At 39.6% G+C, this 23,815-nt stretch overlaps 1 protein-coding gene across 4 annotated transcripts in view; it reads left to right on the forward strand.

The window, feature by feature from the left end:
• Window positions 1-435: 435 nt before the first annotated feature.
• The window catches only part of TFDP2 (transcription factor Dp-2), a 45,518-nt gene continuing 22,138 nt past the window's right edge, over window positions 436-23,815 (forward strand). The window contains exons 1-7 of one of the 4 annotated variants that reach the window (XM_017726485.1): window positions 436-555; window positions 6,480-6,546; window positions 15,845-15,948; window positions 18,864-18,985; window positions 21,419-21,466; window positions 22,553-22,715; window positions 23,231-23,377. In XM_017726485.1, coding sequence (XP_017581974.1) covers window positions 514-555; window positions 6,480-6,546; window positions 15,845-15,948; window positions 18,864-18,985; window positions 21,419-21,466; window positions 22,553-22,715; window positions 23,231-23,377 — 693 coding nt within the window. In that variant the 5' untranslated portion in view covers window positions 436-513. The remainder of the gene's footprint in view (window positions 556-6,479; window positions 6,547-15,844; window positions 15,949-18,863; window positions 18,986-21,418; window positions 21,467-22,552; window positions 22,716-23,230; window positions 23,378-23,815) is intronic. The other 3 variants (XM_008644144.2, XM_017726486.1, XM_008644145.2) reach the window with 3 other exon arrangements.

The following is a 23,815-nucleotide window of genomic DNA, read 5'->3' on the forward strand; positions in this document are numbered from 1 at the left end:
TCCTGGAATTCTAATATTATAATTCTAACTACACAAGTTTAATTTAAAAGCATGAAAATATTTAAAAGATGAGGTAGAGCTGAATTGTTTTTTTCTTGTGCGTTTCCTAAAAATTCTGAATGTTTTCTGTATGTATACGGTTCATTAAAAGCTTTCTCTGTTGTTGGTGGCTAAAGAGACAGTGGAGAGAAGTAATTCACTTCAATTTTTAAAGCCAATCTGCATTAGATGCAAAAGATTGCATGGTTTTAATTACAAAACTTTAGTAATGATATAACATGGTTTACTAGCACAATAATGTAGCTAGGCCTTGATGTAAGTTGGGCCTTTATATATAGGATTTCATCTCTGCCTGTTCCAAGCAATGTATATTTTTAGTATCTGCAAAACATGAATATTGTGGTAATTATTTTATCAAAAGCTTGGCTTTCAAATAAGATATTTCATTAACTTTCTTACAGGATGTTCATTTTAAAGATTCTGTGAAGATGAAAAGGGATATCTTATGGCTTTATGAAGTATAAAGCAATACTGCCTGACATGACGGCAAAAAATGTAAGTATAACTCTTCAACATGTGTTACTTTTCATATTGGCATTCTGCCTGTCACTTCTGACTTCCAGAATTTTATGGACAAATACAAGAAATCAAACACAAAGACCTTCAAATTAAAAAATCTTGTGTGATTTTTGTATACCACAAATGTATACCTCATCATCTTTTGTAATATTTTGATAAACTTAGACTGATTAGAAGCTTTTTAAACATGTGGAGTTTACTCAGTTGTGGGTCAGGTCGATAACTGAGGCAATGCTTTATGCTGTTTTCGTATTGATCCTTCCAGGTCCCTTCCAACTTGAGATATTCTGTGAGTCTGTGATTCCTCTCACATTGCTCCAAACTTAGCTGAAAGCTGCTCATCTTGTTTAACCTTCTCACCTTTGCACCTGTGTAAAATCCTTCTACTGAGTCTGAGTCTCAAATCTCAAGAAAGAATAGAAAGACTGCATATTACTTTGCTAATGTTGGTACACTCCTGGTATCTAGAAGACTGAAGGCCTTCTTCTTTGTTTGCTCATTAACCATCCTGTTAGAGGTGTCTCGGGGCTCTGTATTTGACTCCTCTATCCTGTGTTCTGAGGAAGCTTATGAAATGTCTTAACATCCTGACCTTAATTTTTTGCCTAATTAGCTGTGCTTCCTGAGGTAGACAGTTTGTATAGAGAACAGTTCTGATTAAGCCTGGTGATCAGTGAATTGAGTATGACTTTGGGCCCTGGGCAATTTGCCTTTTGACTGCCTTTGACAGGGCATCCTGCAGTCTAGTTAAATCTGAGCAGGTTTAGGAACCAACACCACCAAAGGAGTGCCCCACAGTAAAAGTGCAGGTAGCCTAGGATGGTGCTCTGTTCAGTAGCTGCAAAAGGTTTTGTGCATACTGGGTTAGATTGCTGCCAAGGACATAGTTTGGTTAAATTAATTCTCGAGTGTTGGAAATTTCTGTTTGCTTTATTAATAGCTTCATTTGGTGTGTAGTTCCAGGCTTCGAGGTGTCTTATATCTCACTTTTTGATTCAAGCTTACCAAGACACAAAATAAATTGATGTGTATATTCAAAGCCCTTTGCTTATTATTTCATAGGTCATATTCAACTCTAGTACAAATAAGCAATTCTACTGATGTACGCGGGACAGCTGCACAAATCCAGGTCATTTGTGGCTTTGACCTTTTGTTCGATGCAGTCAAAGGATAAATACCAATCCCAGTAAAATCCCTGAAGTGTTGTGTAATAGTCATAGAGTGGCATGGGTTGGAAGGGATTTCAGGAGGCCATCTACTCTGGTGCTTTGTGCAAAGCTCTGACACTGGAACCCAGTTGCTTGGTGCTTTGTTCAGAGCTCCATCAGGGCTTTGGGTTTTGAAGATCTCTGAGGACAGTTGTGAGATTCAGTCTGGGTAACCTACTCTTGTGCTGAATATAGAAATATGATTTTGTTGTTTACTTCAATGCTGTGGTTACTTTAGAGAAGAAATATTTTATTGGTATGCGTGCTTTGAAATTTTGCATATCAAACTCATGCAAACCTAGTCAGATACCTAATAAGTACGGGTTTATTGTAATAAAAATCAGCTACTGTGGTGCAGATGAATGTAGGACTCAGTTTTCATGTTTACCTGTTCATGTGGGGGTCATATGCTTTCTGTCCTTATTGGTAGCACTTCTTTGGGTTTTCCCAACCTTGGTTACGCAGAATTGCACACTCAGGGCAATAGTGTCAGCCCTGGTGTTTCCTGATGCTGTTAGAAGGCCATAATGCTTCTGAATTTGCAGAGTTGCAGGGTTTAGTTTCTGTATATATCTGGGGGTTTCTGCAGGTCAAAACCTGTTTCAATGTAAGGTAGTGTTTTACAGTGTCAGAAATGGTTTAGTGATCTGCAGAGTGAGTTGAGGGAGACAGCTTTTCTTGTGAGAGTATTTCCATCTTTTTTCCTATATGTTGAAGGATCAAGTAAAGAAAACTTTAAACTACTGGAATTTGGGCATCTTCCAGGAAACTCTTGAAGGGCACATATCTTCTGTCAAATGTGCACAGCAGGAAGCTGCCATGTCTGCGTTCTGAAATCACTGCCCCTCAGCTGGGCACGTCTGTGCTCCTGCTGCATCACAGGCACGTGCAGCTATGGCTGAAAAGGCTTTTCATCTTGCAAGAAGCTGTGTTGAACAACCTTCTGCCCAAGGAAGCTTGTGCTCCAAGCACGTGCCAGGATGTAGATTGAATGTGTATGCAAGAGGAATAACGTTCCCCATCGCTGTTTTTCCTTCCTGACTTTTTGAGTGTGTGGTAGGAAAATTATCCAGGCTGGGCTCACTGCTCATTTTCTTTAAATGCAGGACCCTTTCTGGTATCTGCTTGTGGAATATTGTTTATGGGTAATTTGACCTTCTTTAGAAAACTAATCCAACCAAAGAAGCTATGAATAATAAAATGTTGAATAAAAGTTACATATTCTCTTGGGAAAGAGATGTTCATGTGCTTACCATATACATTGTACCCAGATGTAATTCAAATCACCCTGTCGAGTTGGGTTATTTCATTCTTTGCTTATATGATAAAATGTGTTTTTCTTGCCTGTTTTGTATCTCCTTTCCCATCTGTCCTTCAGGTAAGAAGACACCAAAACAGTACTAACAAATGGAGAAAAAAATGAGCAAATTCTCATCGTAAACTTATTTTTAGTTTAGTTTACCCAAACAAATTTTTAGTTTCAGTACTCAAACAAATGATTAACATGACTTAAGCAGATTTTTTGAATGAGACTGTTAGTTTTGATTGTGAAGTTATTTGTCACTGCTTCTCAAAGGGTGGCTGTCTTGCCATAGGTCAGGGCAGTTAAATGGCTGCAATAGTTCTCCTTTCACATGTCAGCATGGAAGAAAGTTTAACTGCTGAGGTTGGTCACAGAGATTTGCCCAGCCGAGCAGTAGAGAAGGCTGGCAAGCTACAAGAGCTGCTCATGGCAGTTGGCCCCATCCAAGACTCTGATTGTGACTCTTTTTCTTCTTTCCCCTCACCCTGTTTGGAAGCTTAGTCACCTAATAGGAAAGGCAAACAAACCTCAAAGATAGTTAGGAGTATGCAAAGGCCTGCCAAATCCTTTCTTCATCTTCTGTCATGGCTGGATTCCTTGTGCTGCAGATGGACAGACGCAGCAGTCCAGCTCCTGCCATGCTGAGTAATCCAGACACTCTGGGCCAGTGTTAAAAAGCAGAAATATCACACGAGCAGAACAAAAAGTAACAAATGATACCAGTTAAGCATAGGATTGTTTGCTGGTTTCAGTTTAGCAGTTGTTACGGTACAAGATTCCCAAAAGCAGTGGGTGGTCTGTCTCAGATAACAACATGGCCTGGGATCTCTTGAGGACTGAGATGGAATCCTACAAAGGTCTTGTTGTGCTGCAGTATCGTAATGTTGCATCACACATTGCTGCTTCTGAGGGCTTAGTTGGGATCATTCTTCTGCAAGGGAAACAAATTCCTTTAGATCTGCCACATTTCTCACTTAAGTTCTCATGAAATTCAAGTTGGTTGTCAAGCTCTTCTAAACTTAGATACAAAGATTATAAAATTGAGAAAAGTGCTACTCTTTATAAATGTGCTGCTAGGACCATTGTAATGAAAAGAATGTATTTCTGTGCAAACTGAAATTTTGCAATTTTGTGTCATTTGGATCACTGAAGTATGACATACACACAAAAAAAAACCCCTCAAGTACTTTGTTGCATTTCCTTCTAAATCTTTCAAGAGTTAAACGTAAAAGTTAGAATTTTCATTCTGTCACTGCATATGTACATTGTCTTTAGTGTTTGAGTAAAACACTGATCTGACTCAATAGGGAAATGTACAGTTGTAAATCTAGAGCTGAATGTTTAACTGTGAACAAATTTCAGTGCTGTCTTGGAAGATGTTCTTTGTAATTCTTATCCATTCTCTTGGAATGAGTTGAGGCCTGTAAACTAACTTGATCTTCATCCCTGTGGACCCCTGTTCTTTCTCTGAATTTAAAATTTCTCCCATTTGTGTTGTTCTAGTTGCTGCAGAGGCAGGCAGGGGTCCTGGGGAGAAGCTGACACTGTTGTTTGTGTGTTGTGGTGTGATCCAGCAGTGCTGCCTCTTCCCTCCCCTTGGCTGGGTGCTGGAATGGCCTTGCAGTGCTTTACACTGTGCAATTACTAACCTCACCAACCTCTCGGTTAAACATCTCCTTGAGAATACATCTTCAGTGTAAGGAACCACAGTGGGCCCTTACCACACGAGCTTTCCTTGTGCCCAAGCACCCGGGAGGAGGGATCCTAGAATGCTGCTCTTTTCTGTGTGGATCTGCTACCAAGCCGTGCTAGGAGACGTTTTGCGTTTGCTTTCATGTCTTCCTCCCTTCGCCCTGCTCCAATCCGGGCGTTCTCGCTCGGGCGCTCCCCAGCCCCGCTGCATCGCTGCTGCACCGCTGCCACCTGCTGGGAGACAGCCCGGGAATGGAAGGGAAAATGGGACACCTCTCTTTCGACACAGCCTCTGGGGATACACCACAACAGCCCAAGCGTCTGAGAGTGTAGGAGAGTCTAGTTGGGTGTGCCAGGAAAGGCAGGAAAGATCAAGTCTGATACTGACAATGCTTGAGATAAACTGAGGAACTGTACTGAGCATCTCCAAGGGCTTGTTTATAGAAGCACATAACTGAGCTCGTTTGGGCAGTGTTTTACAATCAGAGTACTGCAGAAACAGTTGATCTTCTTACGTGTCTCCTGATGGGGAAAAAACCGTAATAGAAGTATTTTCAAGAGTTTGTCATGATGCTGTGTGTGGATTTTCCCCTACAAAAATTATTTGCTGAATCCAAGGCCTCTAATCAGAATTGAGAGACTGAATGCTTACATTTGGAATTCTTTTGTCCTGCATAGTTTATTTTAGTTATGTTACTACTGTTTAATTGGCCTAAAATTAAATGATGCTCTAAGTTGAGTATATTAAAATTCTTAAAGTGGCCCTAGCATAGGTTCCATTATTGCTACATACATCTGTAAAGTAAAGCAAAATGTTTGATCCTTCATCATATGATTGTCTTCTTTTAACTTGGATACCGGAACCCTTTGTCTCAGTGATTTACAGAAGTACTCAAATTTTATAATATTTTAAAAAGAGGTTTTGCAATATTTAGCTTAATTGCCTGCTGCTCCAACGGGGCTCAGTCCCTCAGTGCTTATCACAGCTTGGAAGCAGAACAAGATGCTTTGTTGAACAAAGGTGGTGTGAGTACGAAGTGCTGAAACTGCAAACTGCCTTACCATTACTGCTGTTGCTGTGCCCATTCCCTGTTAGCTGCTGGGACATGAGGGACTTTCCATCTCTTCCCTTCTTTGTCCAGGAGCTGTCATCTTGTATTTTTTTATACAAGCTACACCTTCCTTTGCTTTGTGTGCACGCCACAGTCTGAGTTGCACTATTCTGTATAAGATTTAAGTTTTTCATGTCTCCAGTAACTTACCCTCATTAAATCAGCATATCTGAACACTAGGAAATGTATTTAAAATGCATCAACAGTCACATCTCAGACCTGTAGACTGTGCAGCTTAGTACTGAGGCAACTGGACATGGGCAGATTTCTGTTGTGTTATTGGTGGCAGCGGCTCCCTTTGACTTGGAGGGGACAGTGCCTTACACCATAATAGCCAGAATGGGCTGCTTGGGTCAGGGTGTATTTTAGGTAACAACTTAGTTAAAAGTAGAGTTTGTCTTCATATATACACAGTAAAAGTCCTGGATATCTTGCCTTGAGTCTCATGCTCTTGTTAGACTCTGCTGTCCATGGGATTATGGTGTTTCATAATGCAGAAAGTTGCTTTCATAATATTGTTAGTTGCATATTAGAAAACACAGAAAGGTTTGTCATATTTTAAGACTTCAAAAATGTTTTGTTCAGGTTGGTGTGACTTCCACAAATGGAGACTTGAAAGGATTTATAGATCAGAACCAGAGTCCAACAAAAGGTAAGAGAATTCTATTTGATACATACCTTATGACTTATTTCACTGGATATGGTTGATTCACACTTGGGATACTCAGAATTAAAATGTTTACAATGTATTTCATACATCTCCACTGGTAGTTGTTTATTACTGACATGCAAAGATGGGAAGGTCTTCAGATTTTCAGAGGGGAAAAAAAGGTGCAGTAAAAATAATAAGAGAATAAAATAAGCCCTTTTTTTCATTCCTTGATAGTGAATAATATGCTGAATTTCCTGATTTATACCCCACCCTTAAAGTTCCCTGACTTTGTTGTAGTCAAAATGACAGAGAAGGTTAAGCATGTTGTCATACTTTTAAATGTTCTGCACAATTTACAATAATAATTATATTTTGTCCTATCCTGTTTTGTCTTAGCACTTCAAGATTAGTCACTTTTGACTGAAAAAAAATTTATGATCAGTCGTAACAGCTATGGTGTTCCAGTAAAATAAACCCCTTATCTATACTAGAAAACTCGAGGATTTGCAATTCAGGAAACATTTCAATCAACCTTTCTAAGTAAATACTGATTTGCTGTTATCCACTGCAATAACCCAATGCATGTAAGAGCAGGAAGGATGATTTTTGGCTCATGCCATCAAACCTAAGAGACTGAAAAAATGAGACAGTCAAAACAGAAAATGGCTGGAGCTACAGTATCTTCCTAGTTCTCTAAACTTTGCAGAACATGACAGACTGATTGTAGGCCTTTGAGAATTATTTATTGCACACTGGTGAGATAATTGCACTTTGTGCTTCATTGCTTTGTGATTATTGTGTCATGATGCTAGAGAAAAAGACTAAGTGCAACATTTTCAAATAATTTCTGAAACAAGCAATTGATTTGTGCAGAAAATAACTGAATAACTTTATAAAGCATAGGTCATTACTGTTAGGAATATCCCAATCACCCATATCCCACTCTTTATCAGATTTTGCTTCTGAGATAATGGATGCATTATTACCTCCATTTTTGTATATTTTATAAAATGTTACGATCTAATGATTTAATTTTTTTTTTTAACCTTGAGGTATAATTAAAAATTGTTGACATCTCTATTGAGATATAACATCTTGTTCACAATGGCTTACTCTTAGAGAATCAAATATTCTGTACAAGCTGGGGAAACTGTTATAGATACAGCCAATATCTAAGCTGTCTTTTACTTTCAGTCTAAAGTATCCTTTACTTATTTCTTTTGGCATGTTCACTGTTGGACTCTGGAAATTAATGGGTGGGAGGGGAAGAAACTCCAAAAAGGCATTCAGATCCACTATCTCTTAACAGGGCTTTGTGAGCTTCCTAGTGAAGGCAGTTTGTATTTTTTTAATCCATTATTTAAGTTAAATAATTTGCTATAGTAAAAATAAAGGCAATTTATTTCTACATATCTGGGCCTATTTATAATGTGTCTTCATAGTATTCTTAGACTGAAGCATGATGGATTTATAATATGTTCAAGAACAAAGGAGAGACACCATTTGCTCTAATGAGAACCTTCTTGAAAGCATCAGATTTCAAGTTCTAGAAATTTTTGCTTAGAAAAATTGCATTTTTCTGTTCTTTCCAAAAAGGTAATTATGGTGTGTGTTTATTTGTTACTTGCCTCTAGCACAAACAGTATTGCATTAATGGAACACTTCGGATTCCAGTGCTGAACCTTGAGCACATAGAAAATTCCTTGCAAAATGTCTTCCTTTTTATTAATGAACCCTGATAATTTATTTTTCTGTGAAATCTGTTGGGAAATTCTAGGTTTACTGGGTTTAATTTTGAAAAATGCTGGACTGCTCTAGATAAGCCACTGCCCTGTCCCTTTGCCTGGTAACAGCAGCCTGGGTCTTTGAGGCTGCTGTTTCAAACTGCAGGAGAGTGTCTTGAGACACAGAGTCAGCTGTTGCTGTTTCTGTACTCACACAGATACTGCAGTCTCCTTCCACAGCTTTACCACCACGAGATAATCATTGTGCTGGGGAAACTTTCTGTCTTTGTCTCACTTAAAATGCCTAATCAAAGTAGATGATCACTTGACCCTTACACACCAAAATGGCTTTCTCTGCTTTTCTTCCATTCACAGGCTCAATTTTCAAAATCTCCTTTCTCCACAAGTTTTTCCCCTGAACCATCTGAGGGAGTTACTCTGTTGCTGCCGTTGCACTGTTTGTGTGATTAGGCTCCATTTGTCTTTCCCACCATTACCTTTAGTGTCCTTTACCTTTATGGTCCACACACAGCCTCTGGGTGTTTTCCTGGTTTATTTTGCTACAGGAGAAGTTAATGTTCACAGACTGCTTAGGTATTGCAATCTGATCTGTAAGTCTTAGAGTACTGCTGTGTCACTTTTGCTGATTTTTAAATCGGAATTAATGTTTCTAAATAGGTTGACAGGTTGTTTGGTTTATTTGGGAGTTCAGTTTTCTTATTATTGCTTGTTTCCTGTGTTTGTTAGTGAATATTGTCATCTTCTTGCTGCAGCTTTTTTTGATTCGGGCTTTTTAGAATACTTTCAGTATTTGTGTTTTTATTCCTTCCATAGATGATGTCTAGGGGGAAAAAAACCATTTCTAGTACCCAGTGTATCTAAATGCAATGCCAATTGACTAAGGAATTTGATATTTTAAATGTGATGATTGTAGAATCAAAGCATATACATCCAAATTTGTAATCCTCATAAAAAGACTTGCTGCCTAATTCTGAAGGGAACTAGATTTTCTTCCTACATGTGCCTAGAAGAAATTTCACAGTGCTCAGTAGAGCACTTCGTTTAGTGAACAATTCTAGTTCAACAGACAATTCTCTTCCCTACATTTGTTACCTTTAACTCGTAGGTAACAGGCTCTTTTGGCTAAAAGCTGCTCCATTTGGAGCTTGTTTCTTCTGCTTGAAATGAATACTCATTTCAATCTGAGAGGGAATGCCACATGCAGATGGCTTTTGACTGATGGCCAGGGTACTCACCTAGTGGCAGGGACTGCTTGTGCAAGGACCACAATTGAGTAAAATATTTTAGTAGTCCATGCATCACAGTCAGGATATCTCCTTTCTGAAAGTCCTTTTCACCTAGTCTTTGACGTAGTAGATTCTTACAGTTACAGTCAAAATTGCTCAGCTGTGGCTGGCTGGGCTGGCCGTGCTTCATTTCCTTACCTGAAATTACTAGCGATTGAAATTATTCCTGTAGGAGAGCTGCATTTTAATTCTCCCAGACAGAAAAAAATGGCTCTGGTTCTCACTGTTTAGTAAATTAATATTCTTGGGTTGCTGCATGGAAAAGAAATTCTTTCTCTCAAGTTTTGGAGAACAGAGATGACTGTTTGTAGCCTTGGGGATAGATCTGTATGAATGTGCCAGGTATTCTCCTAGTTTTCCATCGTGGACTGTGCCTGTTGGTAGAAACTCCTGGGAGGATCCATGCTAACAAGGCTTATGTGCTCCTGGGTGTCAACAGAACTTTGGTGCCGGGTAAGGTTGATTAATAGGAACTGCATCCATCATTCAGTCAAAATCCTGGCTTTTGTGGCAAAATGCCTTTGTGGAGTTGGCTCATTCTGTTAAAATGATTAACTATAATAATTCAAGTTAGTCCTCAAGCTGGTGTAATTAGATTTGTGAATGAGAAGAATAGTGGCAGCTGTACTGTGGGTTTGGGGTAATTGTTGCAAGCTGTGCTGAATTGAACCAGACATGATGAAGCGTTCATGTTAAAAAGTTGCAGGTGTAACTGGGAGGATTTAAAAGTTAATCTGTTGGGAGACATTCCCAGTCACTAAGTTACATGCTCAGTAATCCGGTTCATATCTATTACAAAAACGGAAAATGAAACAGTTTTTCTGGTGATTCCAAGCAGAGGGCGTGTCTGCGTTATCCCCTGCCCCATAAAACCACCCCCATGCACAGGGATATATGCAGCTTTCAGGGCTCCCTGGCAGCTTAGAGAGTCCCAAGACTCCCTGATCTGTTGGAATTGCCTGGGTGTGAAATTCTGTGATAAAATCAAGCTTTGCATCAGATATCACTTGAAAACTCATGTTAGTGGTCAATGAGTCGTCATCAGCCCCTGCAGTCTGCGGGCACTGCTGCCGTAGCTGCACAGCAGAGTGGGGATGGCTGGATGGAACAGCCTGGTGGTATCTCGGGATACCAGCATGGATGCCAGGGCACACCTGTGCACGGGGCAAGAGGAGGCTGCCCTAGGGCAAGTGGGACTGGGCACATCTTCTGCTGCTGGGGCCTTAGGCACAGGATTCTTATCTTAAAATGTGTAGTGTAGACTCACACAATGGTTTTGAGGAATCCTGCTGTCCTTAGTTAATACTTCTTTGTTACTGTGTCCCCAGTTCCTGTGAGTTTACACGTTGTTCTAAGTTTACTGCTGTGGAGGGAAAAGGGACTCCAGCCATAGAGCACCAATCTTGCAACAGGTTCCATGAGGAAGGAGCCATTAATCATATCATAGCTGCAGAGAGCTTGCTTTGGGTGGAAATCTTCACTTCTAATACAACTTCACAATGAACTTTTGTTTCAATGCATCTTTTTATTACACAGTACCTATCTTTTACTAAGTCCTGACAGGGCTGGTATTTTAAAAACTTAGTGCACAGGGCTGCTGTAATAGAAGTACTTCATTGTATGCTTGAAGAGATCTGCTAAAATGACCAAGACATCAGAAGCAGTTATCCATAGGCCTATGCCTGGTAATTTCAGATTCATAAGCTCTTAACTCCTGTAGATTTGTCTCAAACTGAACAGTAAAAGACAGAATATGTACTACTCAGTGTAAGCCTGAAGTACATTGAAAAACTGTCTGCCCCATTTTATTTTTTTCTTTTCTACAGATCTCTGATTTCATCTATTTCTCGATATGTATGTGCTTCTACAGGCTATGGAATTTTTAAAGTTGTGTTTGTAGCCCAGTAATTTTGTGCAATGAACAAATGAAGAAAATTTACCAAGAAAATACTTGTGTACTAAAAACATGATAAAAATTCAGTTTTTCTATATGCTTTTATAATAGTGATCTTGGAGATCAGTAAATATCTTAGTGTAATAGAGAACCCTGAGGACATATCACATATGGTATTGCAAAATATCCTAATGGACTGCTGATATCTCACAACTCTGAACTGGGGTTTTTGCCATCACTGTCAAGCTATAGGCTGTATTATTAAAAATGGCTGTTCACTGAGACACTTTAAAAAGGCGGACATTTGTTTAGAATTCTGAATATGAAATCCAAATTACCAACACTTCCCTGGTGTTTTGTTTGAAAATTCAAAGGCTTTTTTTGTTGATGTATGTTTTGTGTGTAACTCCAGCTGGTTGGGCTGTGCTCCCTATCAGCCATGGTCTCCTTCAAACTGGCTGTGACAGAGTCTACAGATTCTCCAGTTCACATTGTTTCTGATTATCTGTGCAGCTAAGCTGCAGACCTAACAGATTTAGTTATACAGGCAAAGAAATCACTAAAATCTCTTTAGCTTCATATTTGTATAGGAGTGCATGTTGTGTATGTGAAATTAAGCTATTCAGGGTGGCACATAATGATTTAAAGTGAGTCTTGTGAGCATGTGAGTAAACATGTACATAAACATGAATAACTTTATCTGTGACTGCTTGAAGTTGAAGATCATTTAAATTGAATTTTTCTTTGTGTGTGCCAGTAAAATTATTGTACAAATGCTAGGAAGAATAATAGTTATGTAGCGACGATGGCTTTCTAAAGTATGAAATAATAGCAACACTGGTTTCTTCTCCCCGAGAAGCAACAATAGTGGTGACTGAAGGATGGAAAAATAATTTAATGTAGAAGCAAAGTGCTTTTGTTTTGAAAGATATATATGTCCACTGGCAGATTTTTATTCTGAATTTGCTTCAGTACCAAGGAGGCTCAGTTTGGGATGGCTTTCTGTGTATTGCAGTTAAAGCCTCTCGATGAGAGTTTTAAGTGAGTTTCTTTCCCATGTGCTTGGTTTTCCATAGGTAAATGGGAATAATGACACTGACCTCCTTTGTGCCTTGAAAGTGCTGCTGAGAAACATTATATAAGAATTGAGGATTATTATACAAATCATTCGAGTTTGATCCATCTGTGCTGACCTTTTCCATCCGTGCAGTGAGATTACCGTGACTCAAGGCTGATGGGTCTCATTGTGTTCAGCTTATCACTGTACTCACTGCTCTTGTGCCCTGGGACATAAATCAGTGTAATCTTTTTTGTCCCCAAATGATGGGTGTTATTAACACTTGGCATTTATTTAGAATTTGGTCACTTTTAAAGCCTTTACAGTTCCTTTGTGATAGTATATATAGTTACTTTGATGATATTTCTGCTTTCAGTTGAATCTGTTGAATGTTTTGTGGCATCTACTTCCTCCTAAATATAATAATATAATACTACAATGATATAATACTATAATGATATAATAATAATATTTGAAGCAATTGAGATTCAAATGAGTATCTGGACCATGATGCTATTTTGAAAAAAAGAAAATGGTAGGGAGGAATATTTTATTTATAATTGATAAAACTTTCTGTTTACTATTTTTTCAGCTGCTGACAAACATATAGAACAACCTCTTACTGTGAAAAATTTGGTTCTTCTTTCTTCCTGGCCATTGTGGATAAGAAATACCTCACTCATAAAAACAAACTGGTTCTTTTCAATCCTATCTATATTTTAAAATCTACACATTCACATATTTATATTTGCTAATGAAGAAATTTAAAAGTAAGAACAAGGGCAGGGAAACATTTCTTTGAAAACTTGGTCAACTCTTAAGGTTGTTTTGACAGTACTGCTGCCAAATGAGGGATTTGTGTAGGGATTAGAAGATGAAAATCTTTTTTATTGACAGTAACTCTAGCCAAAAAGACATTTAAACACACACCATATGTAAGCAACTGTCTTTTTAAAATCAAAATCAAGTCATTTGAATGACCCTTGTATTCACTGAAGTTGCCCCATAGGTGCCCATGTTCTTTTATCCAGGGAGCCGTCTAACTGAAGGCACAGTGCAGCAGTAGCTGCTAATTAGTGGTTTATTAGTGGCTTTTCCAGGACTGCTCAGTAAATCTGGTGGGTTTGTGTGGCTTTGGCCATGGGTCTGCCTGTGTGTGTGAGGGAAGTACATCCATACAAATGTTCAAAGCTATTGCAGGTGCAGCTGGATCACATGGATCACATGGATACCAGTCTGTGTAGTGCATGCTGAGAAAGAAACAAGCTGTGCCCAGTGATGGATGTGGTGGCTGTGTGCATTGGCTGTGCTGCTGTGCTCATTGTCCAGTGCTGTGAGCCCCACATGGCCACTCTGGCACTGTGAAACATGACAGCCCAGTGCCTCTTGCAGGCTGGGAAGTGTAGCTGGAGACAACTCTCTTGTGTAGCCCTGTGGTAAAATAGCTGGGAGCCAAGACTGACATTTCACAATTTTACTGCACTTGGCCATGTGACCTTATGCTGTAGGCACCAGAGAAAGTAATTTATTTCTTTTCCCTGGTAAGAAAAGGGACAAGGAAAAATAGTATGAGAGCTGATCTTGGAGATAATAGGGTCAAAAGTTTCAGTTGCAGCAGAAAAGAGGAAAATTCCTACAGCAGTTCTGGGAAGTGACACGTCATTGATGGCAACAGTCTGGAATGAGGGGAGAGACTAGGTTTTGATGGAATATGCTGGCACAACTTGGGAAATCCTGGGCAAAATCCTCTCACAAAAGTAGAACTGACAAGTGAGAGAACTATTTTGGGCTCAAAATGGGAACACAGTGTATGTAAATCATTAATTACTGTCTTGTGCTCTCTGGCACCACCTTACAAAAGATGTTTCATAACAGAGCAAGGATTTACTGGGGGGGTGGGTTTGCAAGTGTGGGAGATTTATATTTGTTGTTCTAGGTAGGTTACATGACTGAATAATTTATTCATTTTATTGACTAGAGATGCAAGTTGCTTCCAAAGATGTTTTCAGATAAAGATTTGCCTTTTGGAAAATTAATATTAAGTAGTAGTATTACTCCAGATGCCAAAAGAATTTACACAGAACATTAGAACATCCTAGTCTCAGTTTGTTTGTAGTTCTCATATATCTGTTGAATATTTCTTATAAAGGTGACACTTTGCATATATCTACGTCTTTTCTACTGTTGTGCTGTAACTATGGAAGATAAGATCCTTTTTCTCTCAGTTGTGTTGCTTCTGCTTCCTGTTGCAGAGAAGTTACTGTGTTGAATTTAACATTTTTCAGTTACCTCATGGAAAACATAGGTATACTAAAATTGAATGAAAAAAAAAAGAGACCATGATTCAGGACAAAGTGAGAAAAGAAAATTGGGCAGTGGAAGTGAACAGGTGATATGAGAAAAGACAGGGGAACAGGGATGTGTAACACCTCTGAGTCAGCTTGGGTCATGTGGGCTAAGCTGAATGATGGCTGGCTCCTGTGGGAGGAGGGCTGGGTTCTGTGCTGCTCTGAAGGGACCTGTCACCTCAGATGCCTTCAGCTGCTGTCTGTAGTGCCAGAGAACATTAGTAGCTCTCCAGGAACCAATCCTTGTCCTCATGACCCCAGCTAGACCCAGGCTGACTCTGGATTACCAGGCAGTGGCAGCTCTTCCTTATATTTGGTTGTGCAGCTCTCCTGCTTTGAAGCTGTCACAGAGAAAGGAGCTGCTGCCACCATGGTGTCTGCGGATAAGCCAGTGTGCTCAGGGCTTTGAGAGGCTTGTGCACAACAATATTGAATATTCAAGAAGTAGTGGAGGTGCTGCAACAGTTTTGATTTAAACATTAAGTCCAAATGGCTGCCTGGTGGCAGGCTGTGGTTGACTTACATCAGTGATGTCTGTGGAATGCTCTGGGACAGTCAGATGAGGAATGGTTAAGGCTTTGAAGGTTTATGGATGCATACTTTGTACATGTGATTATAATTAGGATTTGTATGTTGACTTCTATTAGAAGTATTCCCATTAATTTTCACTTCTAATGCTGAGGAATGTCAGGCTGTACACTCTTTGTCTTAAGCAAGAATAAATTGTTTCTGGAAATAAAATACATGTAATTTTAAAGGTAAAATAGTGAAGGTGTAGTTTTGTGAGGTGTCCTTGTGACATCTGCTGAGAGGTCTGGAGGTTGTTACGTGAGGGTGTGTTTGCGGCAAATGAGACAGCAAAGCTAACCTGATTCCAAAGTGTTAAAGTGGTGTGAGAATTTGCCAAAGTGTTTTTCACAGGTTGCTAAGGAAGTAATTTAAAACTCTCTCTTTACCACTCTTTTTAGGTAATATTTCAGTAATCGCATTGCCAGTTTCCAGCACCAACTCTCCGACTAAGATTTTGCCAAAAACCTTGGGACCAATCAATGTGAATGTTGGACCCCAAATGGTAAGTTTTGCAACCCCAGTAATGCTTGTGTAACTGGCTGTGACTTCCTGATGGTGTAAGACAGGAACATGAGAGGAACTTGCTGCTTCCTGCCTCAGCCACAAAGTGCCCCACCTGGTTGGAGGTGGTGACATGGGGGCACAGCAGGCTTGGCATGCCAGAACTGCCACTCTCAACAATGCTCTTGTATGTGCCCTTAGGGGGTACCTATCTTCCTGGCTTTGAGTGGAAATTGAAACAGCTTTACCAGCTGACATTTTAACTATTACTCAAAAGTGTATTAAGAAAAAACTCCTCATTATTGATACTCTTTGAATGTTTTGAGTCATGTTCTCACCAGTAAATCTCCAGCATTGTCAGGGAATGTCTTTGATGTGTTGGTAGAAATTCTAAACTTGTTGAAACTACTCTTCTTAAAACTTTCTTTTCCTGTCCATGGTAACTATATATGTATATTGATGTTCCAGGGATTTTGGATCTAGTTATGAGAAAAAATTTGGGTTTTCTGATGGCCAGAGAGCTAAATAGGCAATACTGTGAACAGTTTCTAGTAACCTGATACCTCCTTGCCAAGCACTTAGCATGAGTACAGAACCATTTGATGTGTTTTATAAAAATGGTGTTGGGTCTTTCTCACATGAGCAGTGTCTGATGTTCTTCAGGGGGGTTGTCCCAGCTGGGCAGAGGGGCACACACATCACAGCCACCCCCATGGTACCCCCTGCTCACAGAGCTCTGCCCCCAGCACTGGCCAGGGGCTGCCTGCCAGGAACAGCTCAGTGCGTCAGCGCTGATGCGCATCTTGCTACTGCCTGTGCCCTGTGGCACTGCACTGGAACAGTTCTGCTGCTGAGGATGTGTCCTGGCAGTGAAATAAATAGCCCACAACAGGGAGAACAGTCACTTAATGCAATTCCTACTCTTATGACTGACTTCTCAAGCCCTGCTTTTGGTTTCAGTGAGCCCTGCTTGCAGTTTAGGTTCTATAGCAGGTAGAAGTTGCAAAAGCTACTGTGTGATGTGAGATGCACAATTTTTATTCTTTGTTTTGTTTTGTTTTATTATTTATTCTTTTATTCTGCTGCTTTGCAAGGATAGATCTACATTCAGAAAACATTTTCTTATTAAATAGCCATAATTGCAGGCCTTCTAAGACACTCAGCATACAGCTGTGTTGTGCCAGGCTGTTTAAAAGTGAATGCTCACGAGCTGTCAGTAGTGGCAAAATTAGCACTCCCTCAGCATCTACCTGTGTCAGCAGCACGCTGCTTGATTAACTAATTTATTTAGGCTTTATTTAACCACTGTGGGTTCCAGCTCTTGGCGCCGCTCCGGGTCCTTCGAAGCAGCGCGGAGGCTCCGGGTTGCCGTGGGACGGGGCTGTGCCGCGGTGGCCCGTGGCGGTCCGGTGCGGGTGCAGGAGCGGCCGGGTGCCGCTAGATGGCGGCGCGGGCCGGGCTGGCCGCGGGTCACTCCCCCCGGGCCCATGGGCGCCTGCCGGCCACACCCGCGCTCATTCCACCGAGCTCCGAAACATGGATCAGCCCTTGACACCTTTCTGCCTCAGGCCAGAGCAGCAGGCAGGTGCCAGAAGTGACACCTTCCCTGTGCCTGCCTGCGATGAGTAAAGCCAGGCGCCATTGGTTCTCCAGTATCAACCAGGAAATAAATACATAACCTGTACCTGTGTTTTGGTTTCTAAAATTCTCTTTTCACTTGGTTCTGTCAATCTGTACATTTGCAAACAATAAGTGAGATAAATTTACGTCTTTAAGACAAAAAAGACATGTATGTAGTCACGATGTGGTACCAGGAGGGATGTGAAATAATGCTCAATGAGCTGAGGAAACGGGGAATTCTTCACATACAATTTTTCTACTTGTCTAAACTCGTCTATTGATGGATACCAAACGAATGCTGTATACTTATCTGCAGCTTGTATATAGATGTGTGTATATATATATATATACACACACTTGCTGTACATACATATTGGCTGTATACTTACAGCATATAACAGTTAGTTACCAGAGTGCCTTGGGATGCTTACACAGATGTTGGATAAGTTAAATAGTAAAGGAAACTACAAAGTTTAGTACAGTCAGTACTCAAAATGTCACTAATAAATAGAGTAAAACAAAGTTTTAAAAAATTAGGTAAGGTATAAGAGTAAAAAGCACTGTCCAAGAAGCTTTGGTATGAATCTTACCAAAACGGAATCAAAATAATTAAAAGTGGTTTAAAGATTAACTAATTAATACTGTTTCATTTTTAAATACTATTTAAATTATTCTGGTGACCTACTTCGAAAAATGAACTTGGATGTGATTTAAAAGTCGAGACCAGGTGTCTTGGTGTTAACCAGTGTACATACAATGTCAACAGGTTTGCATAAATGTAAATTCTATCTATACCGTAAAGACTTTACGTTAAATCCTGTAGGTACAATTTGTTGCCAGAGTGCCTTGGGATCTTCTAAATGCTAGAAACTGCAGGGAATACTTTGCCTGCCACTGTCTTTTGTACAGACAATTACAGGAGACAAATCCACTGGAAAGAAAGAAGGCTGTATTGATTACATTGATCAAGAAGTTGCTTAGATGTACTCGTGAAGGAACAATTGGGTGTGTATAGGTACAGATCCTATCTGCCATACCCAGGAGTTACTTGGAATTATTTGTCTAGTTCTCATCCATATGAATAATATAGTAACATAGTACAATTAATAGAAAACTTAGCAGCACTGCAATGACTTTGCTGTGTGAAGATCTGATGCCATCTATTCTGTATAATATGACTGCTTCTGGTACAAAATTATTATTACTTTTCTTAGTGCAATGCTTAGTATGAATTTTGGGCTGAAGTAACCTCTGTTTTCTTAAGAGAGCTGTGGTTTTTATTGCTAAATTTTACAGATCATAAGCACACCACAAAGACTGACCAGTTCGGGGAATGTTCTGATTGGGAGTCCGTATAACCCAGCTCCAACGATGGTCACACAGACACATATAACAGAAGCTTCTGGCTGGGTCCCTGGGTAAGACTTTTGTCTCATTTAAAGATGTCTGAGCATGTGTTCTGATCTTTTCCATTATTTATACTGTTGAATCTATACGCTGACTTACAGCTTCTACTTCTTGCACTGCTAAAGAGAATATGGTGTGTGCTTTTCAGACTGGGAGGCACTTCTGATGTCTGAAGCATGTGAACATGTTATAAGCACCAGTCACTTCACTGTCAGTTTTAATTGGTTTCTGGCAGTGTCTGTTTCTTGGTGAAAATGGAGAGTCACAACGACTCCTGTTAAAGAAGCCTTTCTTTTTTCCATAGGTTCATGGTATATCCATGTAGTACTGCTACTGAGCACAGCAGCAGGTGCCTACAGGGGGAGAGACTGTCAAAAACACTTCAACAGGCATTTAAGAATAAACTCAAAGAAAAACTTTGAATATGATCAGCGTCGTATTTTTATTACTATTCTACATTAGCAACAAGTTTCATGGGATTCTGAGGTGCTCCAGCCAAACATGACGTTCTTTATCTCTTCTAATTAAGTCTGATCTTTACAGTGTTTCTTGGCATTTTGTTTTAATATTAGTACTGCTGATCTTAGCTGTCTCAAAACAGAGGTGTAGTGCTTTGCCTCTGAAAAAGTAATATATTTCTGCATCTAGATTAATTTTTCTAATCAGTGTCAGTATTGCCTTTTCAACATTAGAGGTGGGAAATGGAGCATCTAGGAGAGAGCAGAAATGAGAGTGCAATGTTTTTACCTTGGCTTTCTTCATTTTACTCTGTAAGCAAGGACTGTCATAGGTTGTACTTCCCAATTACTCTATTCCCCCCCATGGAGTCGATAAACTGCAGGCCCAGCTGCGCAGTTTTTAAGCCTAATTTTTTTGCTATGTATTCATTTCCTGAAATACCTTTTGAATGCACTTAGTTCTGATTTTATTTGAAAAAGGAGTCATCAAATACTACTTTTTTAATGCAAATTTTGTGAAATGTAGAGGCCAGGCAGATATTCTTTCGGTACCCAGAACAGGGACAAACTCTACTGTCTGGTCACAGCTTGCTAAACCAAAGAATCAACAGCCATTACTTTCCTTAGTGTCATCCAAACCCAGTGATGGGGATTCCCAGAGCAGCCTTGTTGCAGTGTATCAACCGCCACCAGCAAGAAGCACCATCCTTCTCTTTGTGTACTGTCCGAGACACAGGTTTCCAATGAGCTTTACTCCTGCTTCACCCATAAAAAGGATCGAGATGACTCCAGACAGACCAGTCAATAGTGATCCATGCAGAAGTCCATGCAATAGGCAGTATTTTCATCTGAGGAACAGAGCTGAGGAAGGATCTGTGGTATTCCTGAACTGAGGTAGTGAGCCCTTGCTGAAGACACTTCAGAAGACTGCTTGCTTTATCCATTCTTTACTCCACAGACTCCAAATTATTTCCAAAATGAGAAGAGCACGTTCATTGGCAGGCTGGGGCAGTCTGGTGTGCCGAGCACAGCACAGCTCTCCCCTCCCTGTCATTCCAGGCCCGTGCCCAGGGCAGTGCTGCAGCCCCTGGCCCAGCTGCTTAGCCCCAGTTAAGCACCATGGACAGAAATCCCATTGGTGCTGCTGAGGGAGAGGCCTGGTTCTGCATTCTGGATCACACAACCAAATGTGTGCTGGCTTTCAAGCACAAGTTTTCAAACCCATCATTTTTGTTCAGCCTCCTTCCCAGCAGTGTCAGGTCTTTAGCTGTGCTGTGAGCCCTGCTTTCGAAAGTGCAGGAAATCAACGTTCCCTAGCTCAGCACAGCTCTCAGGCAGTGCCTTGGGTCAGCTGCAGCGAGCAAAGGCAGGGCTGGAAAACAGCTCCTGCAGCCTGCTTGCTGTGGGGAATAAACAGAATGATAAGGAACGGCCAGCGATTGCAGACTGCTAGTCCTATGCAAAATTCATGGAAGCTGCTTCTTCAGAGTCTGTCTTCAGCTCTGTATGCATCAGCTCTAACAGAAAGATGTTCAGTGTTTTACTTTGGGGTTTTGTTAAAAGATTTCTGAACATTCATTGGCTTGAAAATATAGGATATAATTTATGCACTGTTTAAAGACATTTTTCTTCCACATGGAGGAATTTTAAATGGGAATTTTCAAAGGAGCTCAGCTTCTCCTTTTTGAGGGACTTTGGTCATCTAGCTCACACCAGCACTTCCTGTAGTTCCAGGTGAAATTACTTCCCTGAATTCATATGGGCAAAGCACGGTAAAATTTGGAATAGAATTTGTCTGGCAGTGAGCTCCGACAACTTCCTCCACAAATCCCACCTCAAATTTTGTCAAGCTCTGTGTGTTATTTTTCCCTTTCAGTAAACATGTAAAAACAAACACTAGAACCAGCTAGGCCCCATATACAGTGATTTTAGTGGTCTATAGATATAATGTTATTTTCAACTTAAGTTTGAATTGTCTTGTCTTAGGGAGCGAAAACGGACTCAAGAAATTATAGAGTCAGATTTTTCAGAAAGGTGAGTGTTACTGAACATATATTTTATGTATAGAGTCATACCTGGTTTACTTCAGATTTGCCTTTCAGAAAGACAGCTTCCAGTTCCACTTTCAGCAGTTTTCACTCCTTCACATCAAAGCTGTTTTGGGGTTTCTGTTAGTCTTCTGGTGTTCCTTTTTACTCTTTTTTTTTTTCTTTTATCTGTGTTTTCTTAAATACATTCACAATTTTGAAAACCATTCATGTTTTTTAATAGTTTCTTTAGCTTTTTACTGCTGACAGGGGACCTTTATCTGTAAAATAACAGCTCTCCCTGGAACACATTATCAAATGAAACCATGAGACTAATTTAAAAAAAAACAAAAAAAACCCCCCAACAAACCCAGAAATAACACAGCTGAACTTTTTTAAGGCTTCTATTGAATTACACATCCAGATCTAGTTTGTGTGATAAAAACAACCGCTCCTGTTTTTTTCTATTACCATTACCTAAGCTCTTGCTTTTCTGGAAGAAGGTGAATGGAAAATAACCCTGACAATTTTCCAGTTCTTAATTTGGCGTGTTAGAACCCAATGAATATGTACTTACTCTCCACAAAAGGGATTCTTGTATCTATTCTATGATGGACACATCATAGAATAGATGTATGTATATGGATATATTCTAGGGTGGACACACCTTAATTCCCCTAATGACCAAGTTTAGTATCTCCTGCTGTATTTTAAATAGGTATGTCTGAGCCTTTCTATTTTAGGCACACACAAGAGAGATCCCCATAAATCTGGCTTCCAGGCACATAAGCACCCTGGGAGATTTTTCCTCTTCTTTTTGGTTGCTCTTTTGTGAGACTATCTGGAGATGAATTACAAATCCATTTTAAGCGTCTTCCCAGCAGGATGTATTCAAATGCTATCAATGTAGAAAAAGTCAAGGAAGGGGAAGGGGCTCTAGTGCATTTTTTTACCAATTTGTAAGAAACAAGAAACTGATGCAAAAGCTTTTTCATTTAGACAGTCCAAATTTCTGTTGCAAAAGGCCTTTTGCTGTGTAACAAAGTAGCTTATTAACATTCAATGTATTAAAAAAATACTTTTCTCTTTTCAGTAAGAGAAGCAAGAAAGGAGATAAAAATGGAAAGGGTCTGAGGCATTTTTCAATGAAAGTTTGTGAAAAAGTTCAACGTAAAGGAACAACTTCATACAACGAAGTCGCTGATGAGCTTGTATCAGAATTCACAAATTCTAACAGCCACCTAGCAACAGATTCAGTAAGCAAATATGTGTTGAAATTGTTACACCATTACAGATTTGTCTGGTTTATCACGGAATTCTGCTTATGCACTGTCTTGCCACAGCCCATATTCTCCTTCACTTAACTAGTTCTCAAACATAAAGACTTACCCTTTGAAATTTAAAAATACAGAATTTAAATAAAGAATTGAACTCCCTCTAAATTATAAACAAAGTAGAGGAATCTGCCAAAATAACTAACTTTAAGAAAAGGCTACTCTTGTATACATGGTCTTGTCAGGCTTTTGAACAGTGCCAGACTTGCCATGATGGAATTTCCTGCAGAGATGCTTCAGGAAGGCCTGAAGTTTCCATTTACAACCAAGCATGCTTTTGTGGTATCACAGATGAAGGATCATGGTCTAACACTACTCTAACCTGAACTGCCATTTTGGCATTTTATCTTCTCCATGTCTACGAAGGATGTGTTCAATTGCTTTTCCTTTTTTAATTCAATTCTTTCGTTGTAATTAGTGTTGTATTGTTTTCTTAGCAGGCTTATGATCAGAAAAATATTAGACGGAGAGTTTATGATGCCCTCAACGTCCTGATGGCAATGAACATAATTTCAAAGGAGAAGAAGGAAATCCGGTGGATCGGCCTTCCTACAAACTCAGCTCAGGAATGTCAGAATCTAGAGGTAAAGGGAGGTACATGGGAAATTCTGTTTAGTTCACGTTGTGATAATTGAGTTGTTCTTTAGAAGAGGGATTTTTTTCTCAATTTGAACCTGATTGGTTTTGATGCTTGTGCACTATGAAAATACAAATTTTGATATTGGAACAAACTGAAAGAATATGTTTGTGTATGCTTAGTTCCATTTCATTTAGTAGACATTACATTTAGTTTTTTTTAAAAACCAAGCTCTTTACCTTACAAAAATGGACATTGATTAAATCAGGGATTATTTTTAAGGTTAAAGTCTGTAGTACCTTGAATTAACCAGAAGAAAGTCAAAAGAATTTATGGTTCAGTTACGCTCACAAAATGGTTTACATTTAAAAGGAGACCAATTCTCTATTAAAGTCTGTACTTAGAAATATCATTCAATGGAAATTATTTTGAAAAATAATTCCTG

Source organism: Corvus brachyrhynchos, unplaced genomic scaffold, assembly GCF_000691975.1.
Source record: "Corvus brachyrhynchos isolate BGI_N302 unplaced genomic scaffold, ASM69197v1 scaffold221, whole genome shotgun sequence".
Classification (NCBI taxonomy): domain Eukaryota; kingdom Metazoa; phylum Chordata; class Aves; order Passeriformes; family Corvidae; genus Corvus; species Corvus brachyrhynchos.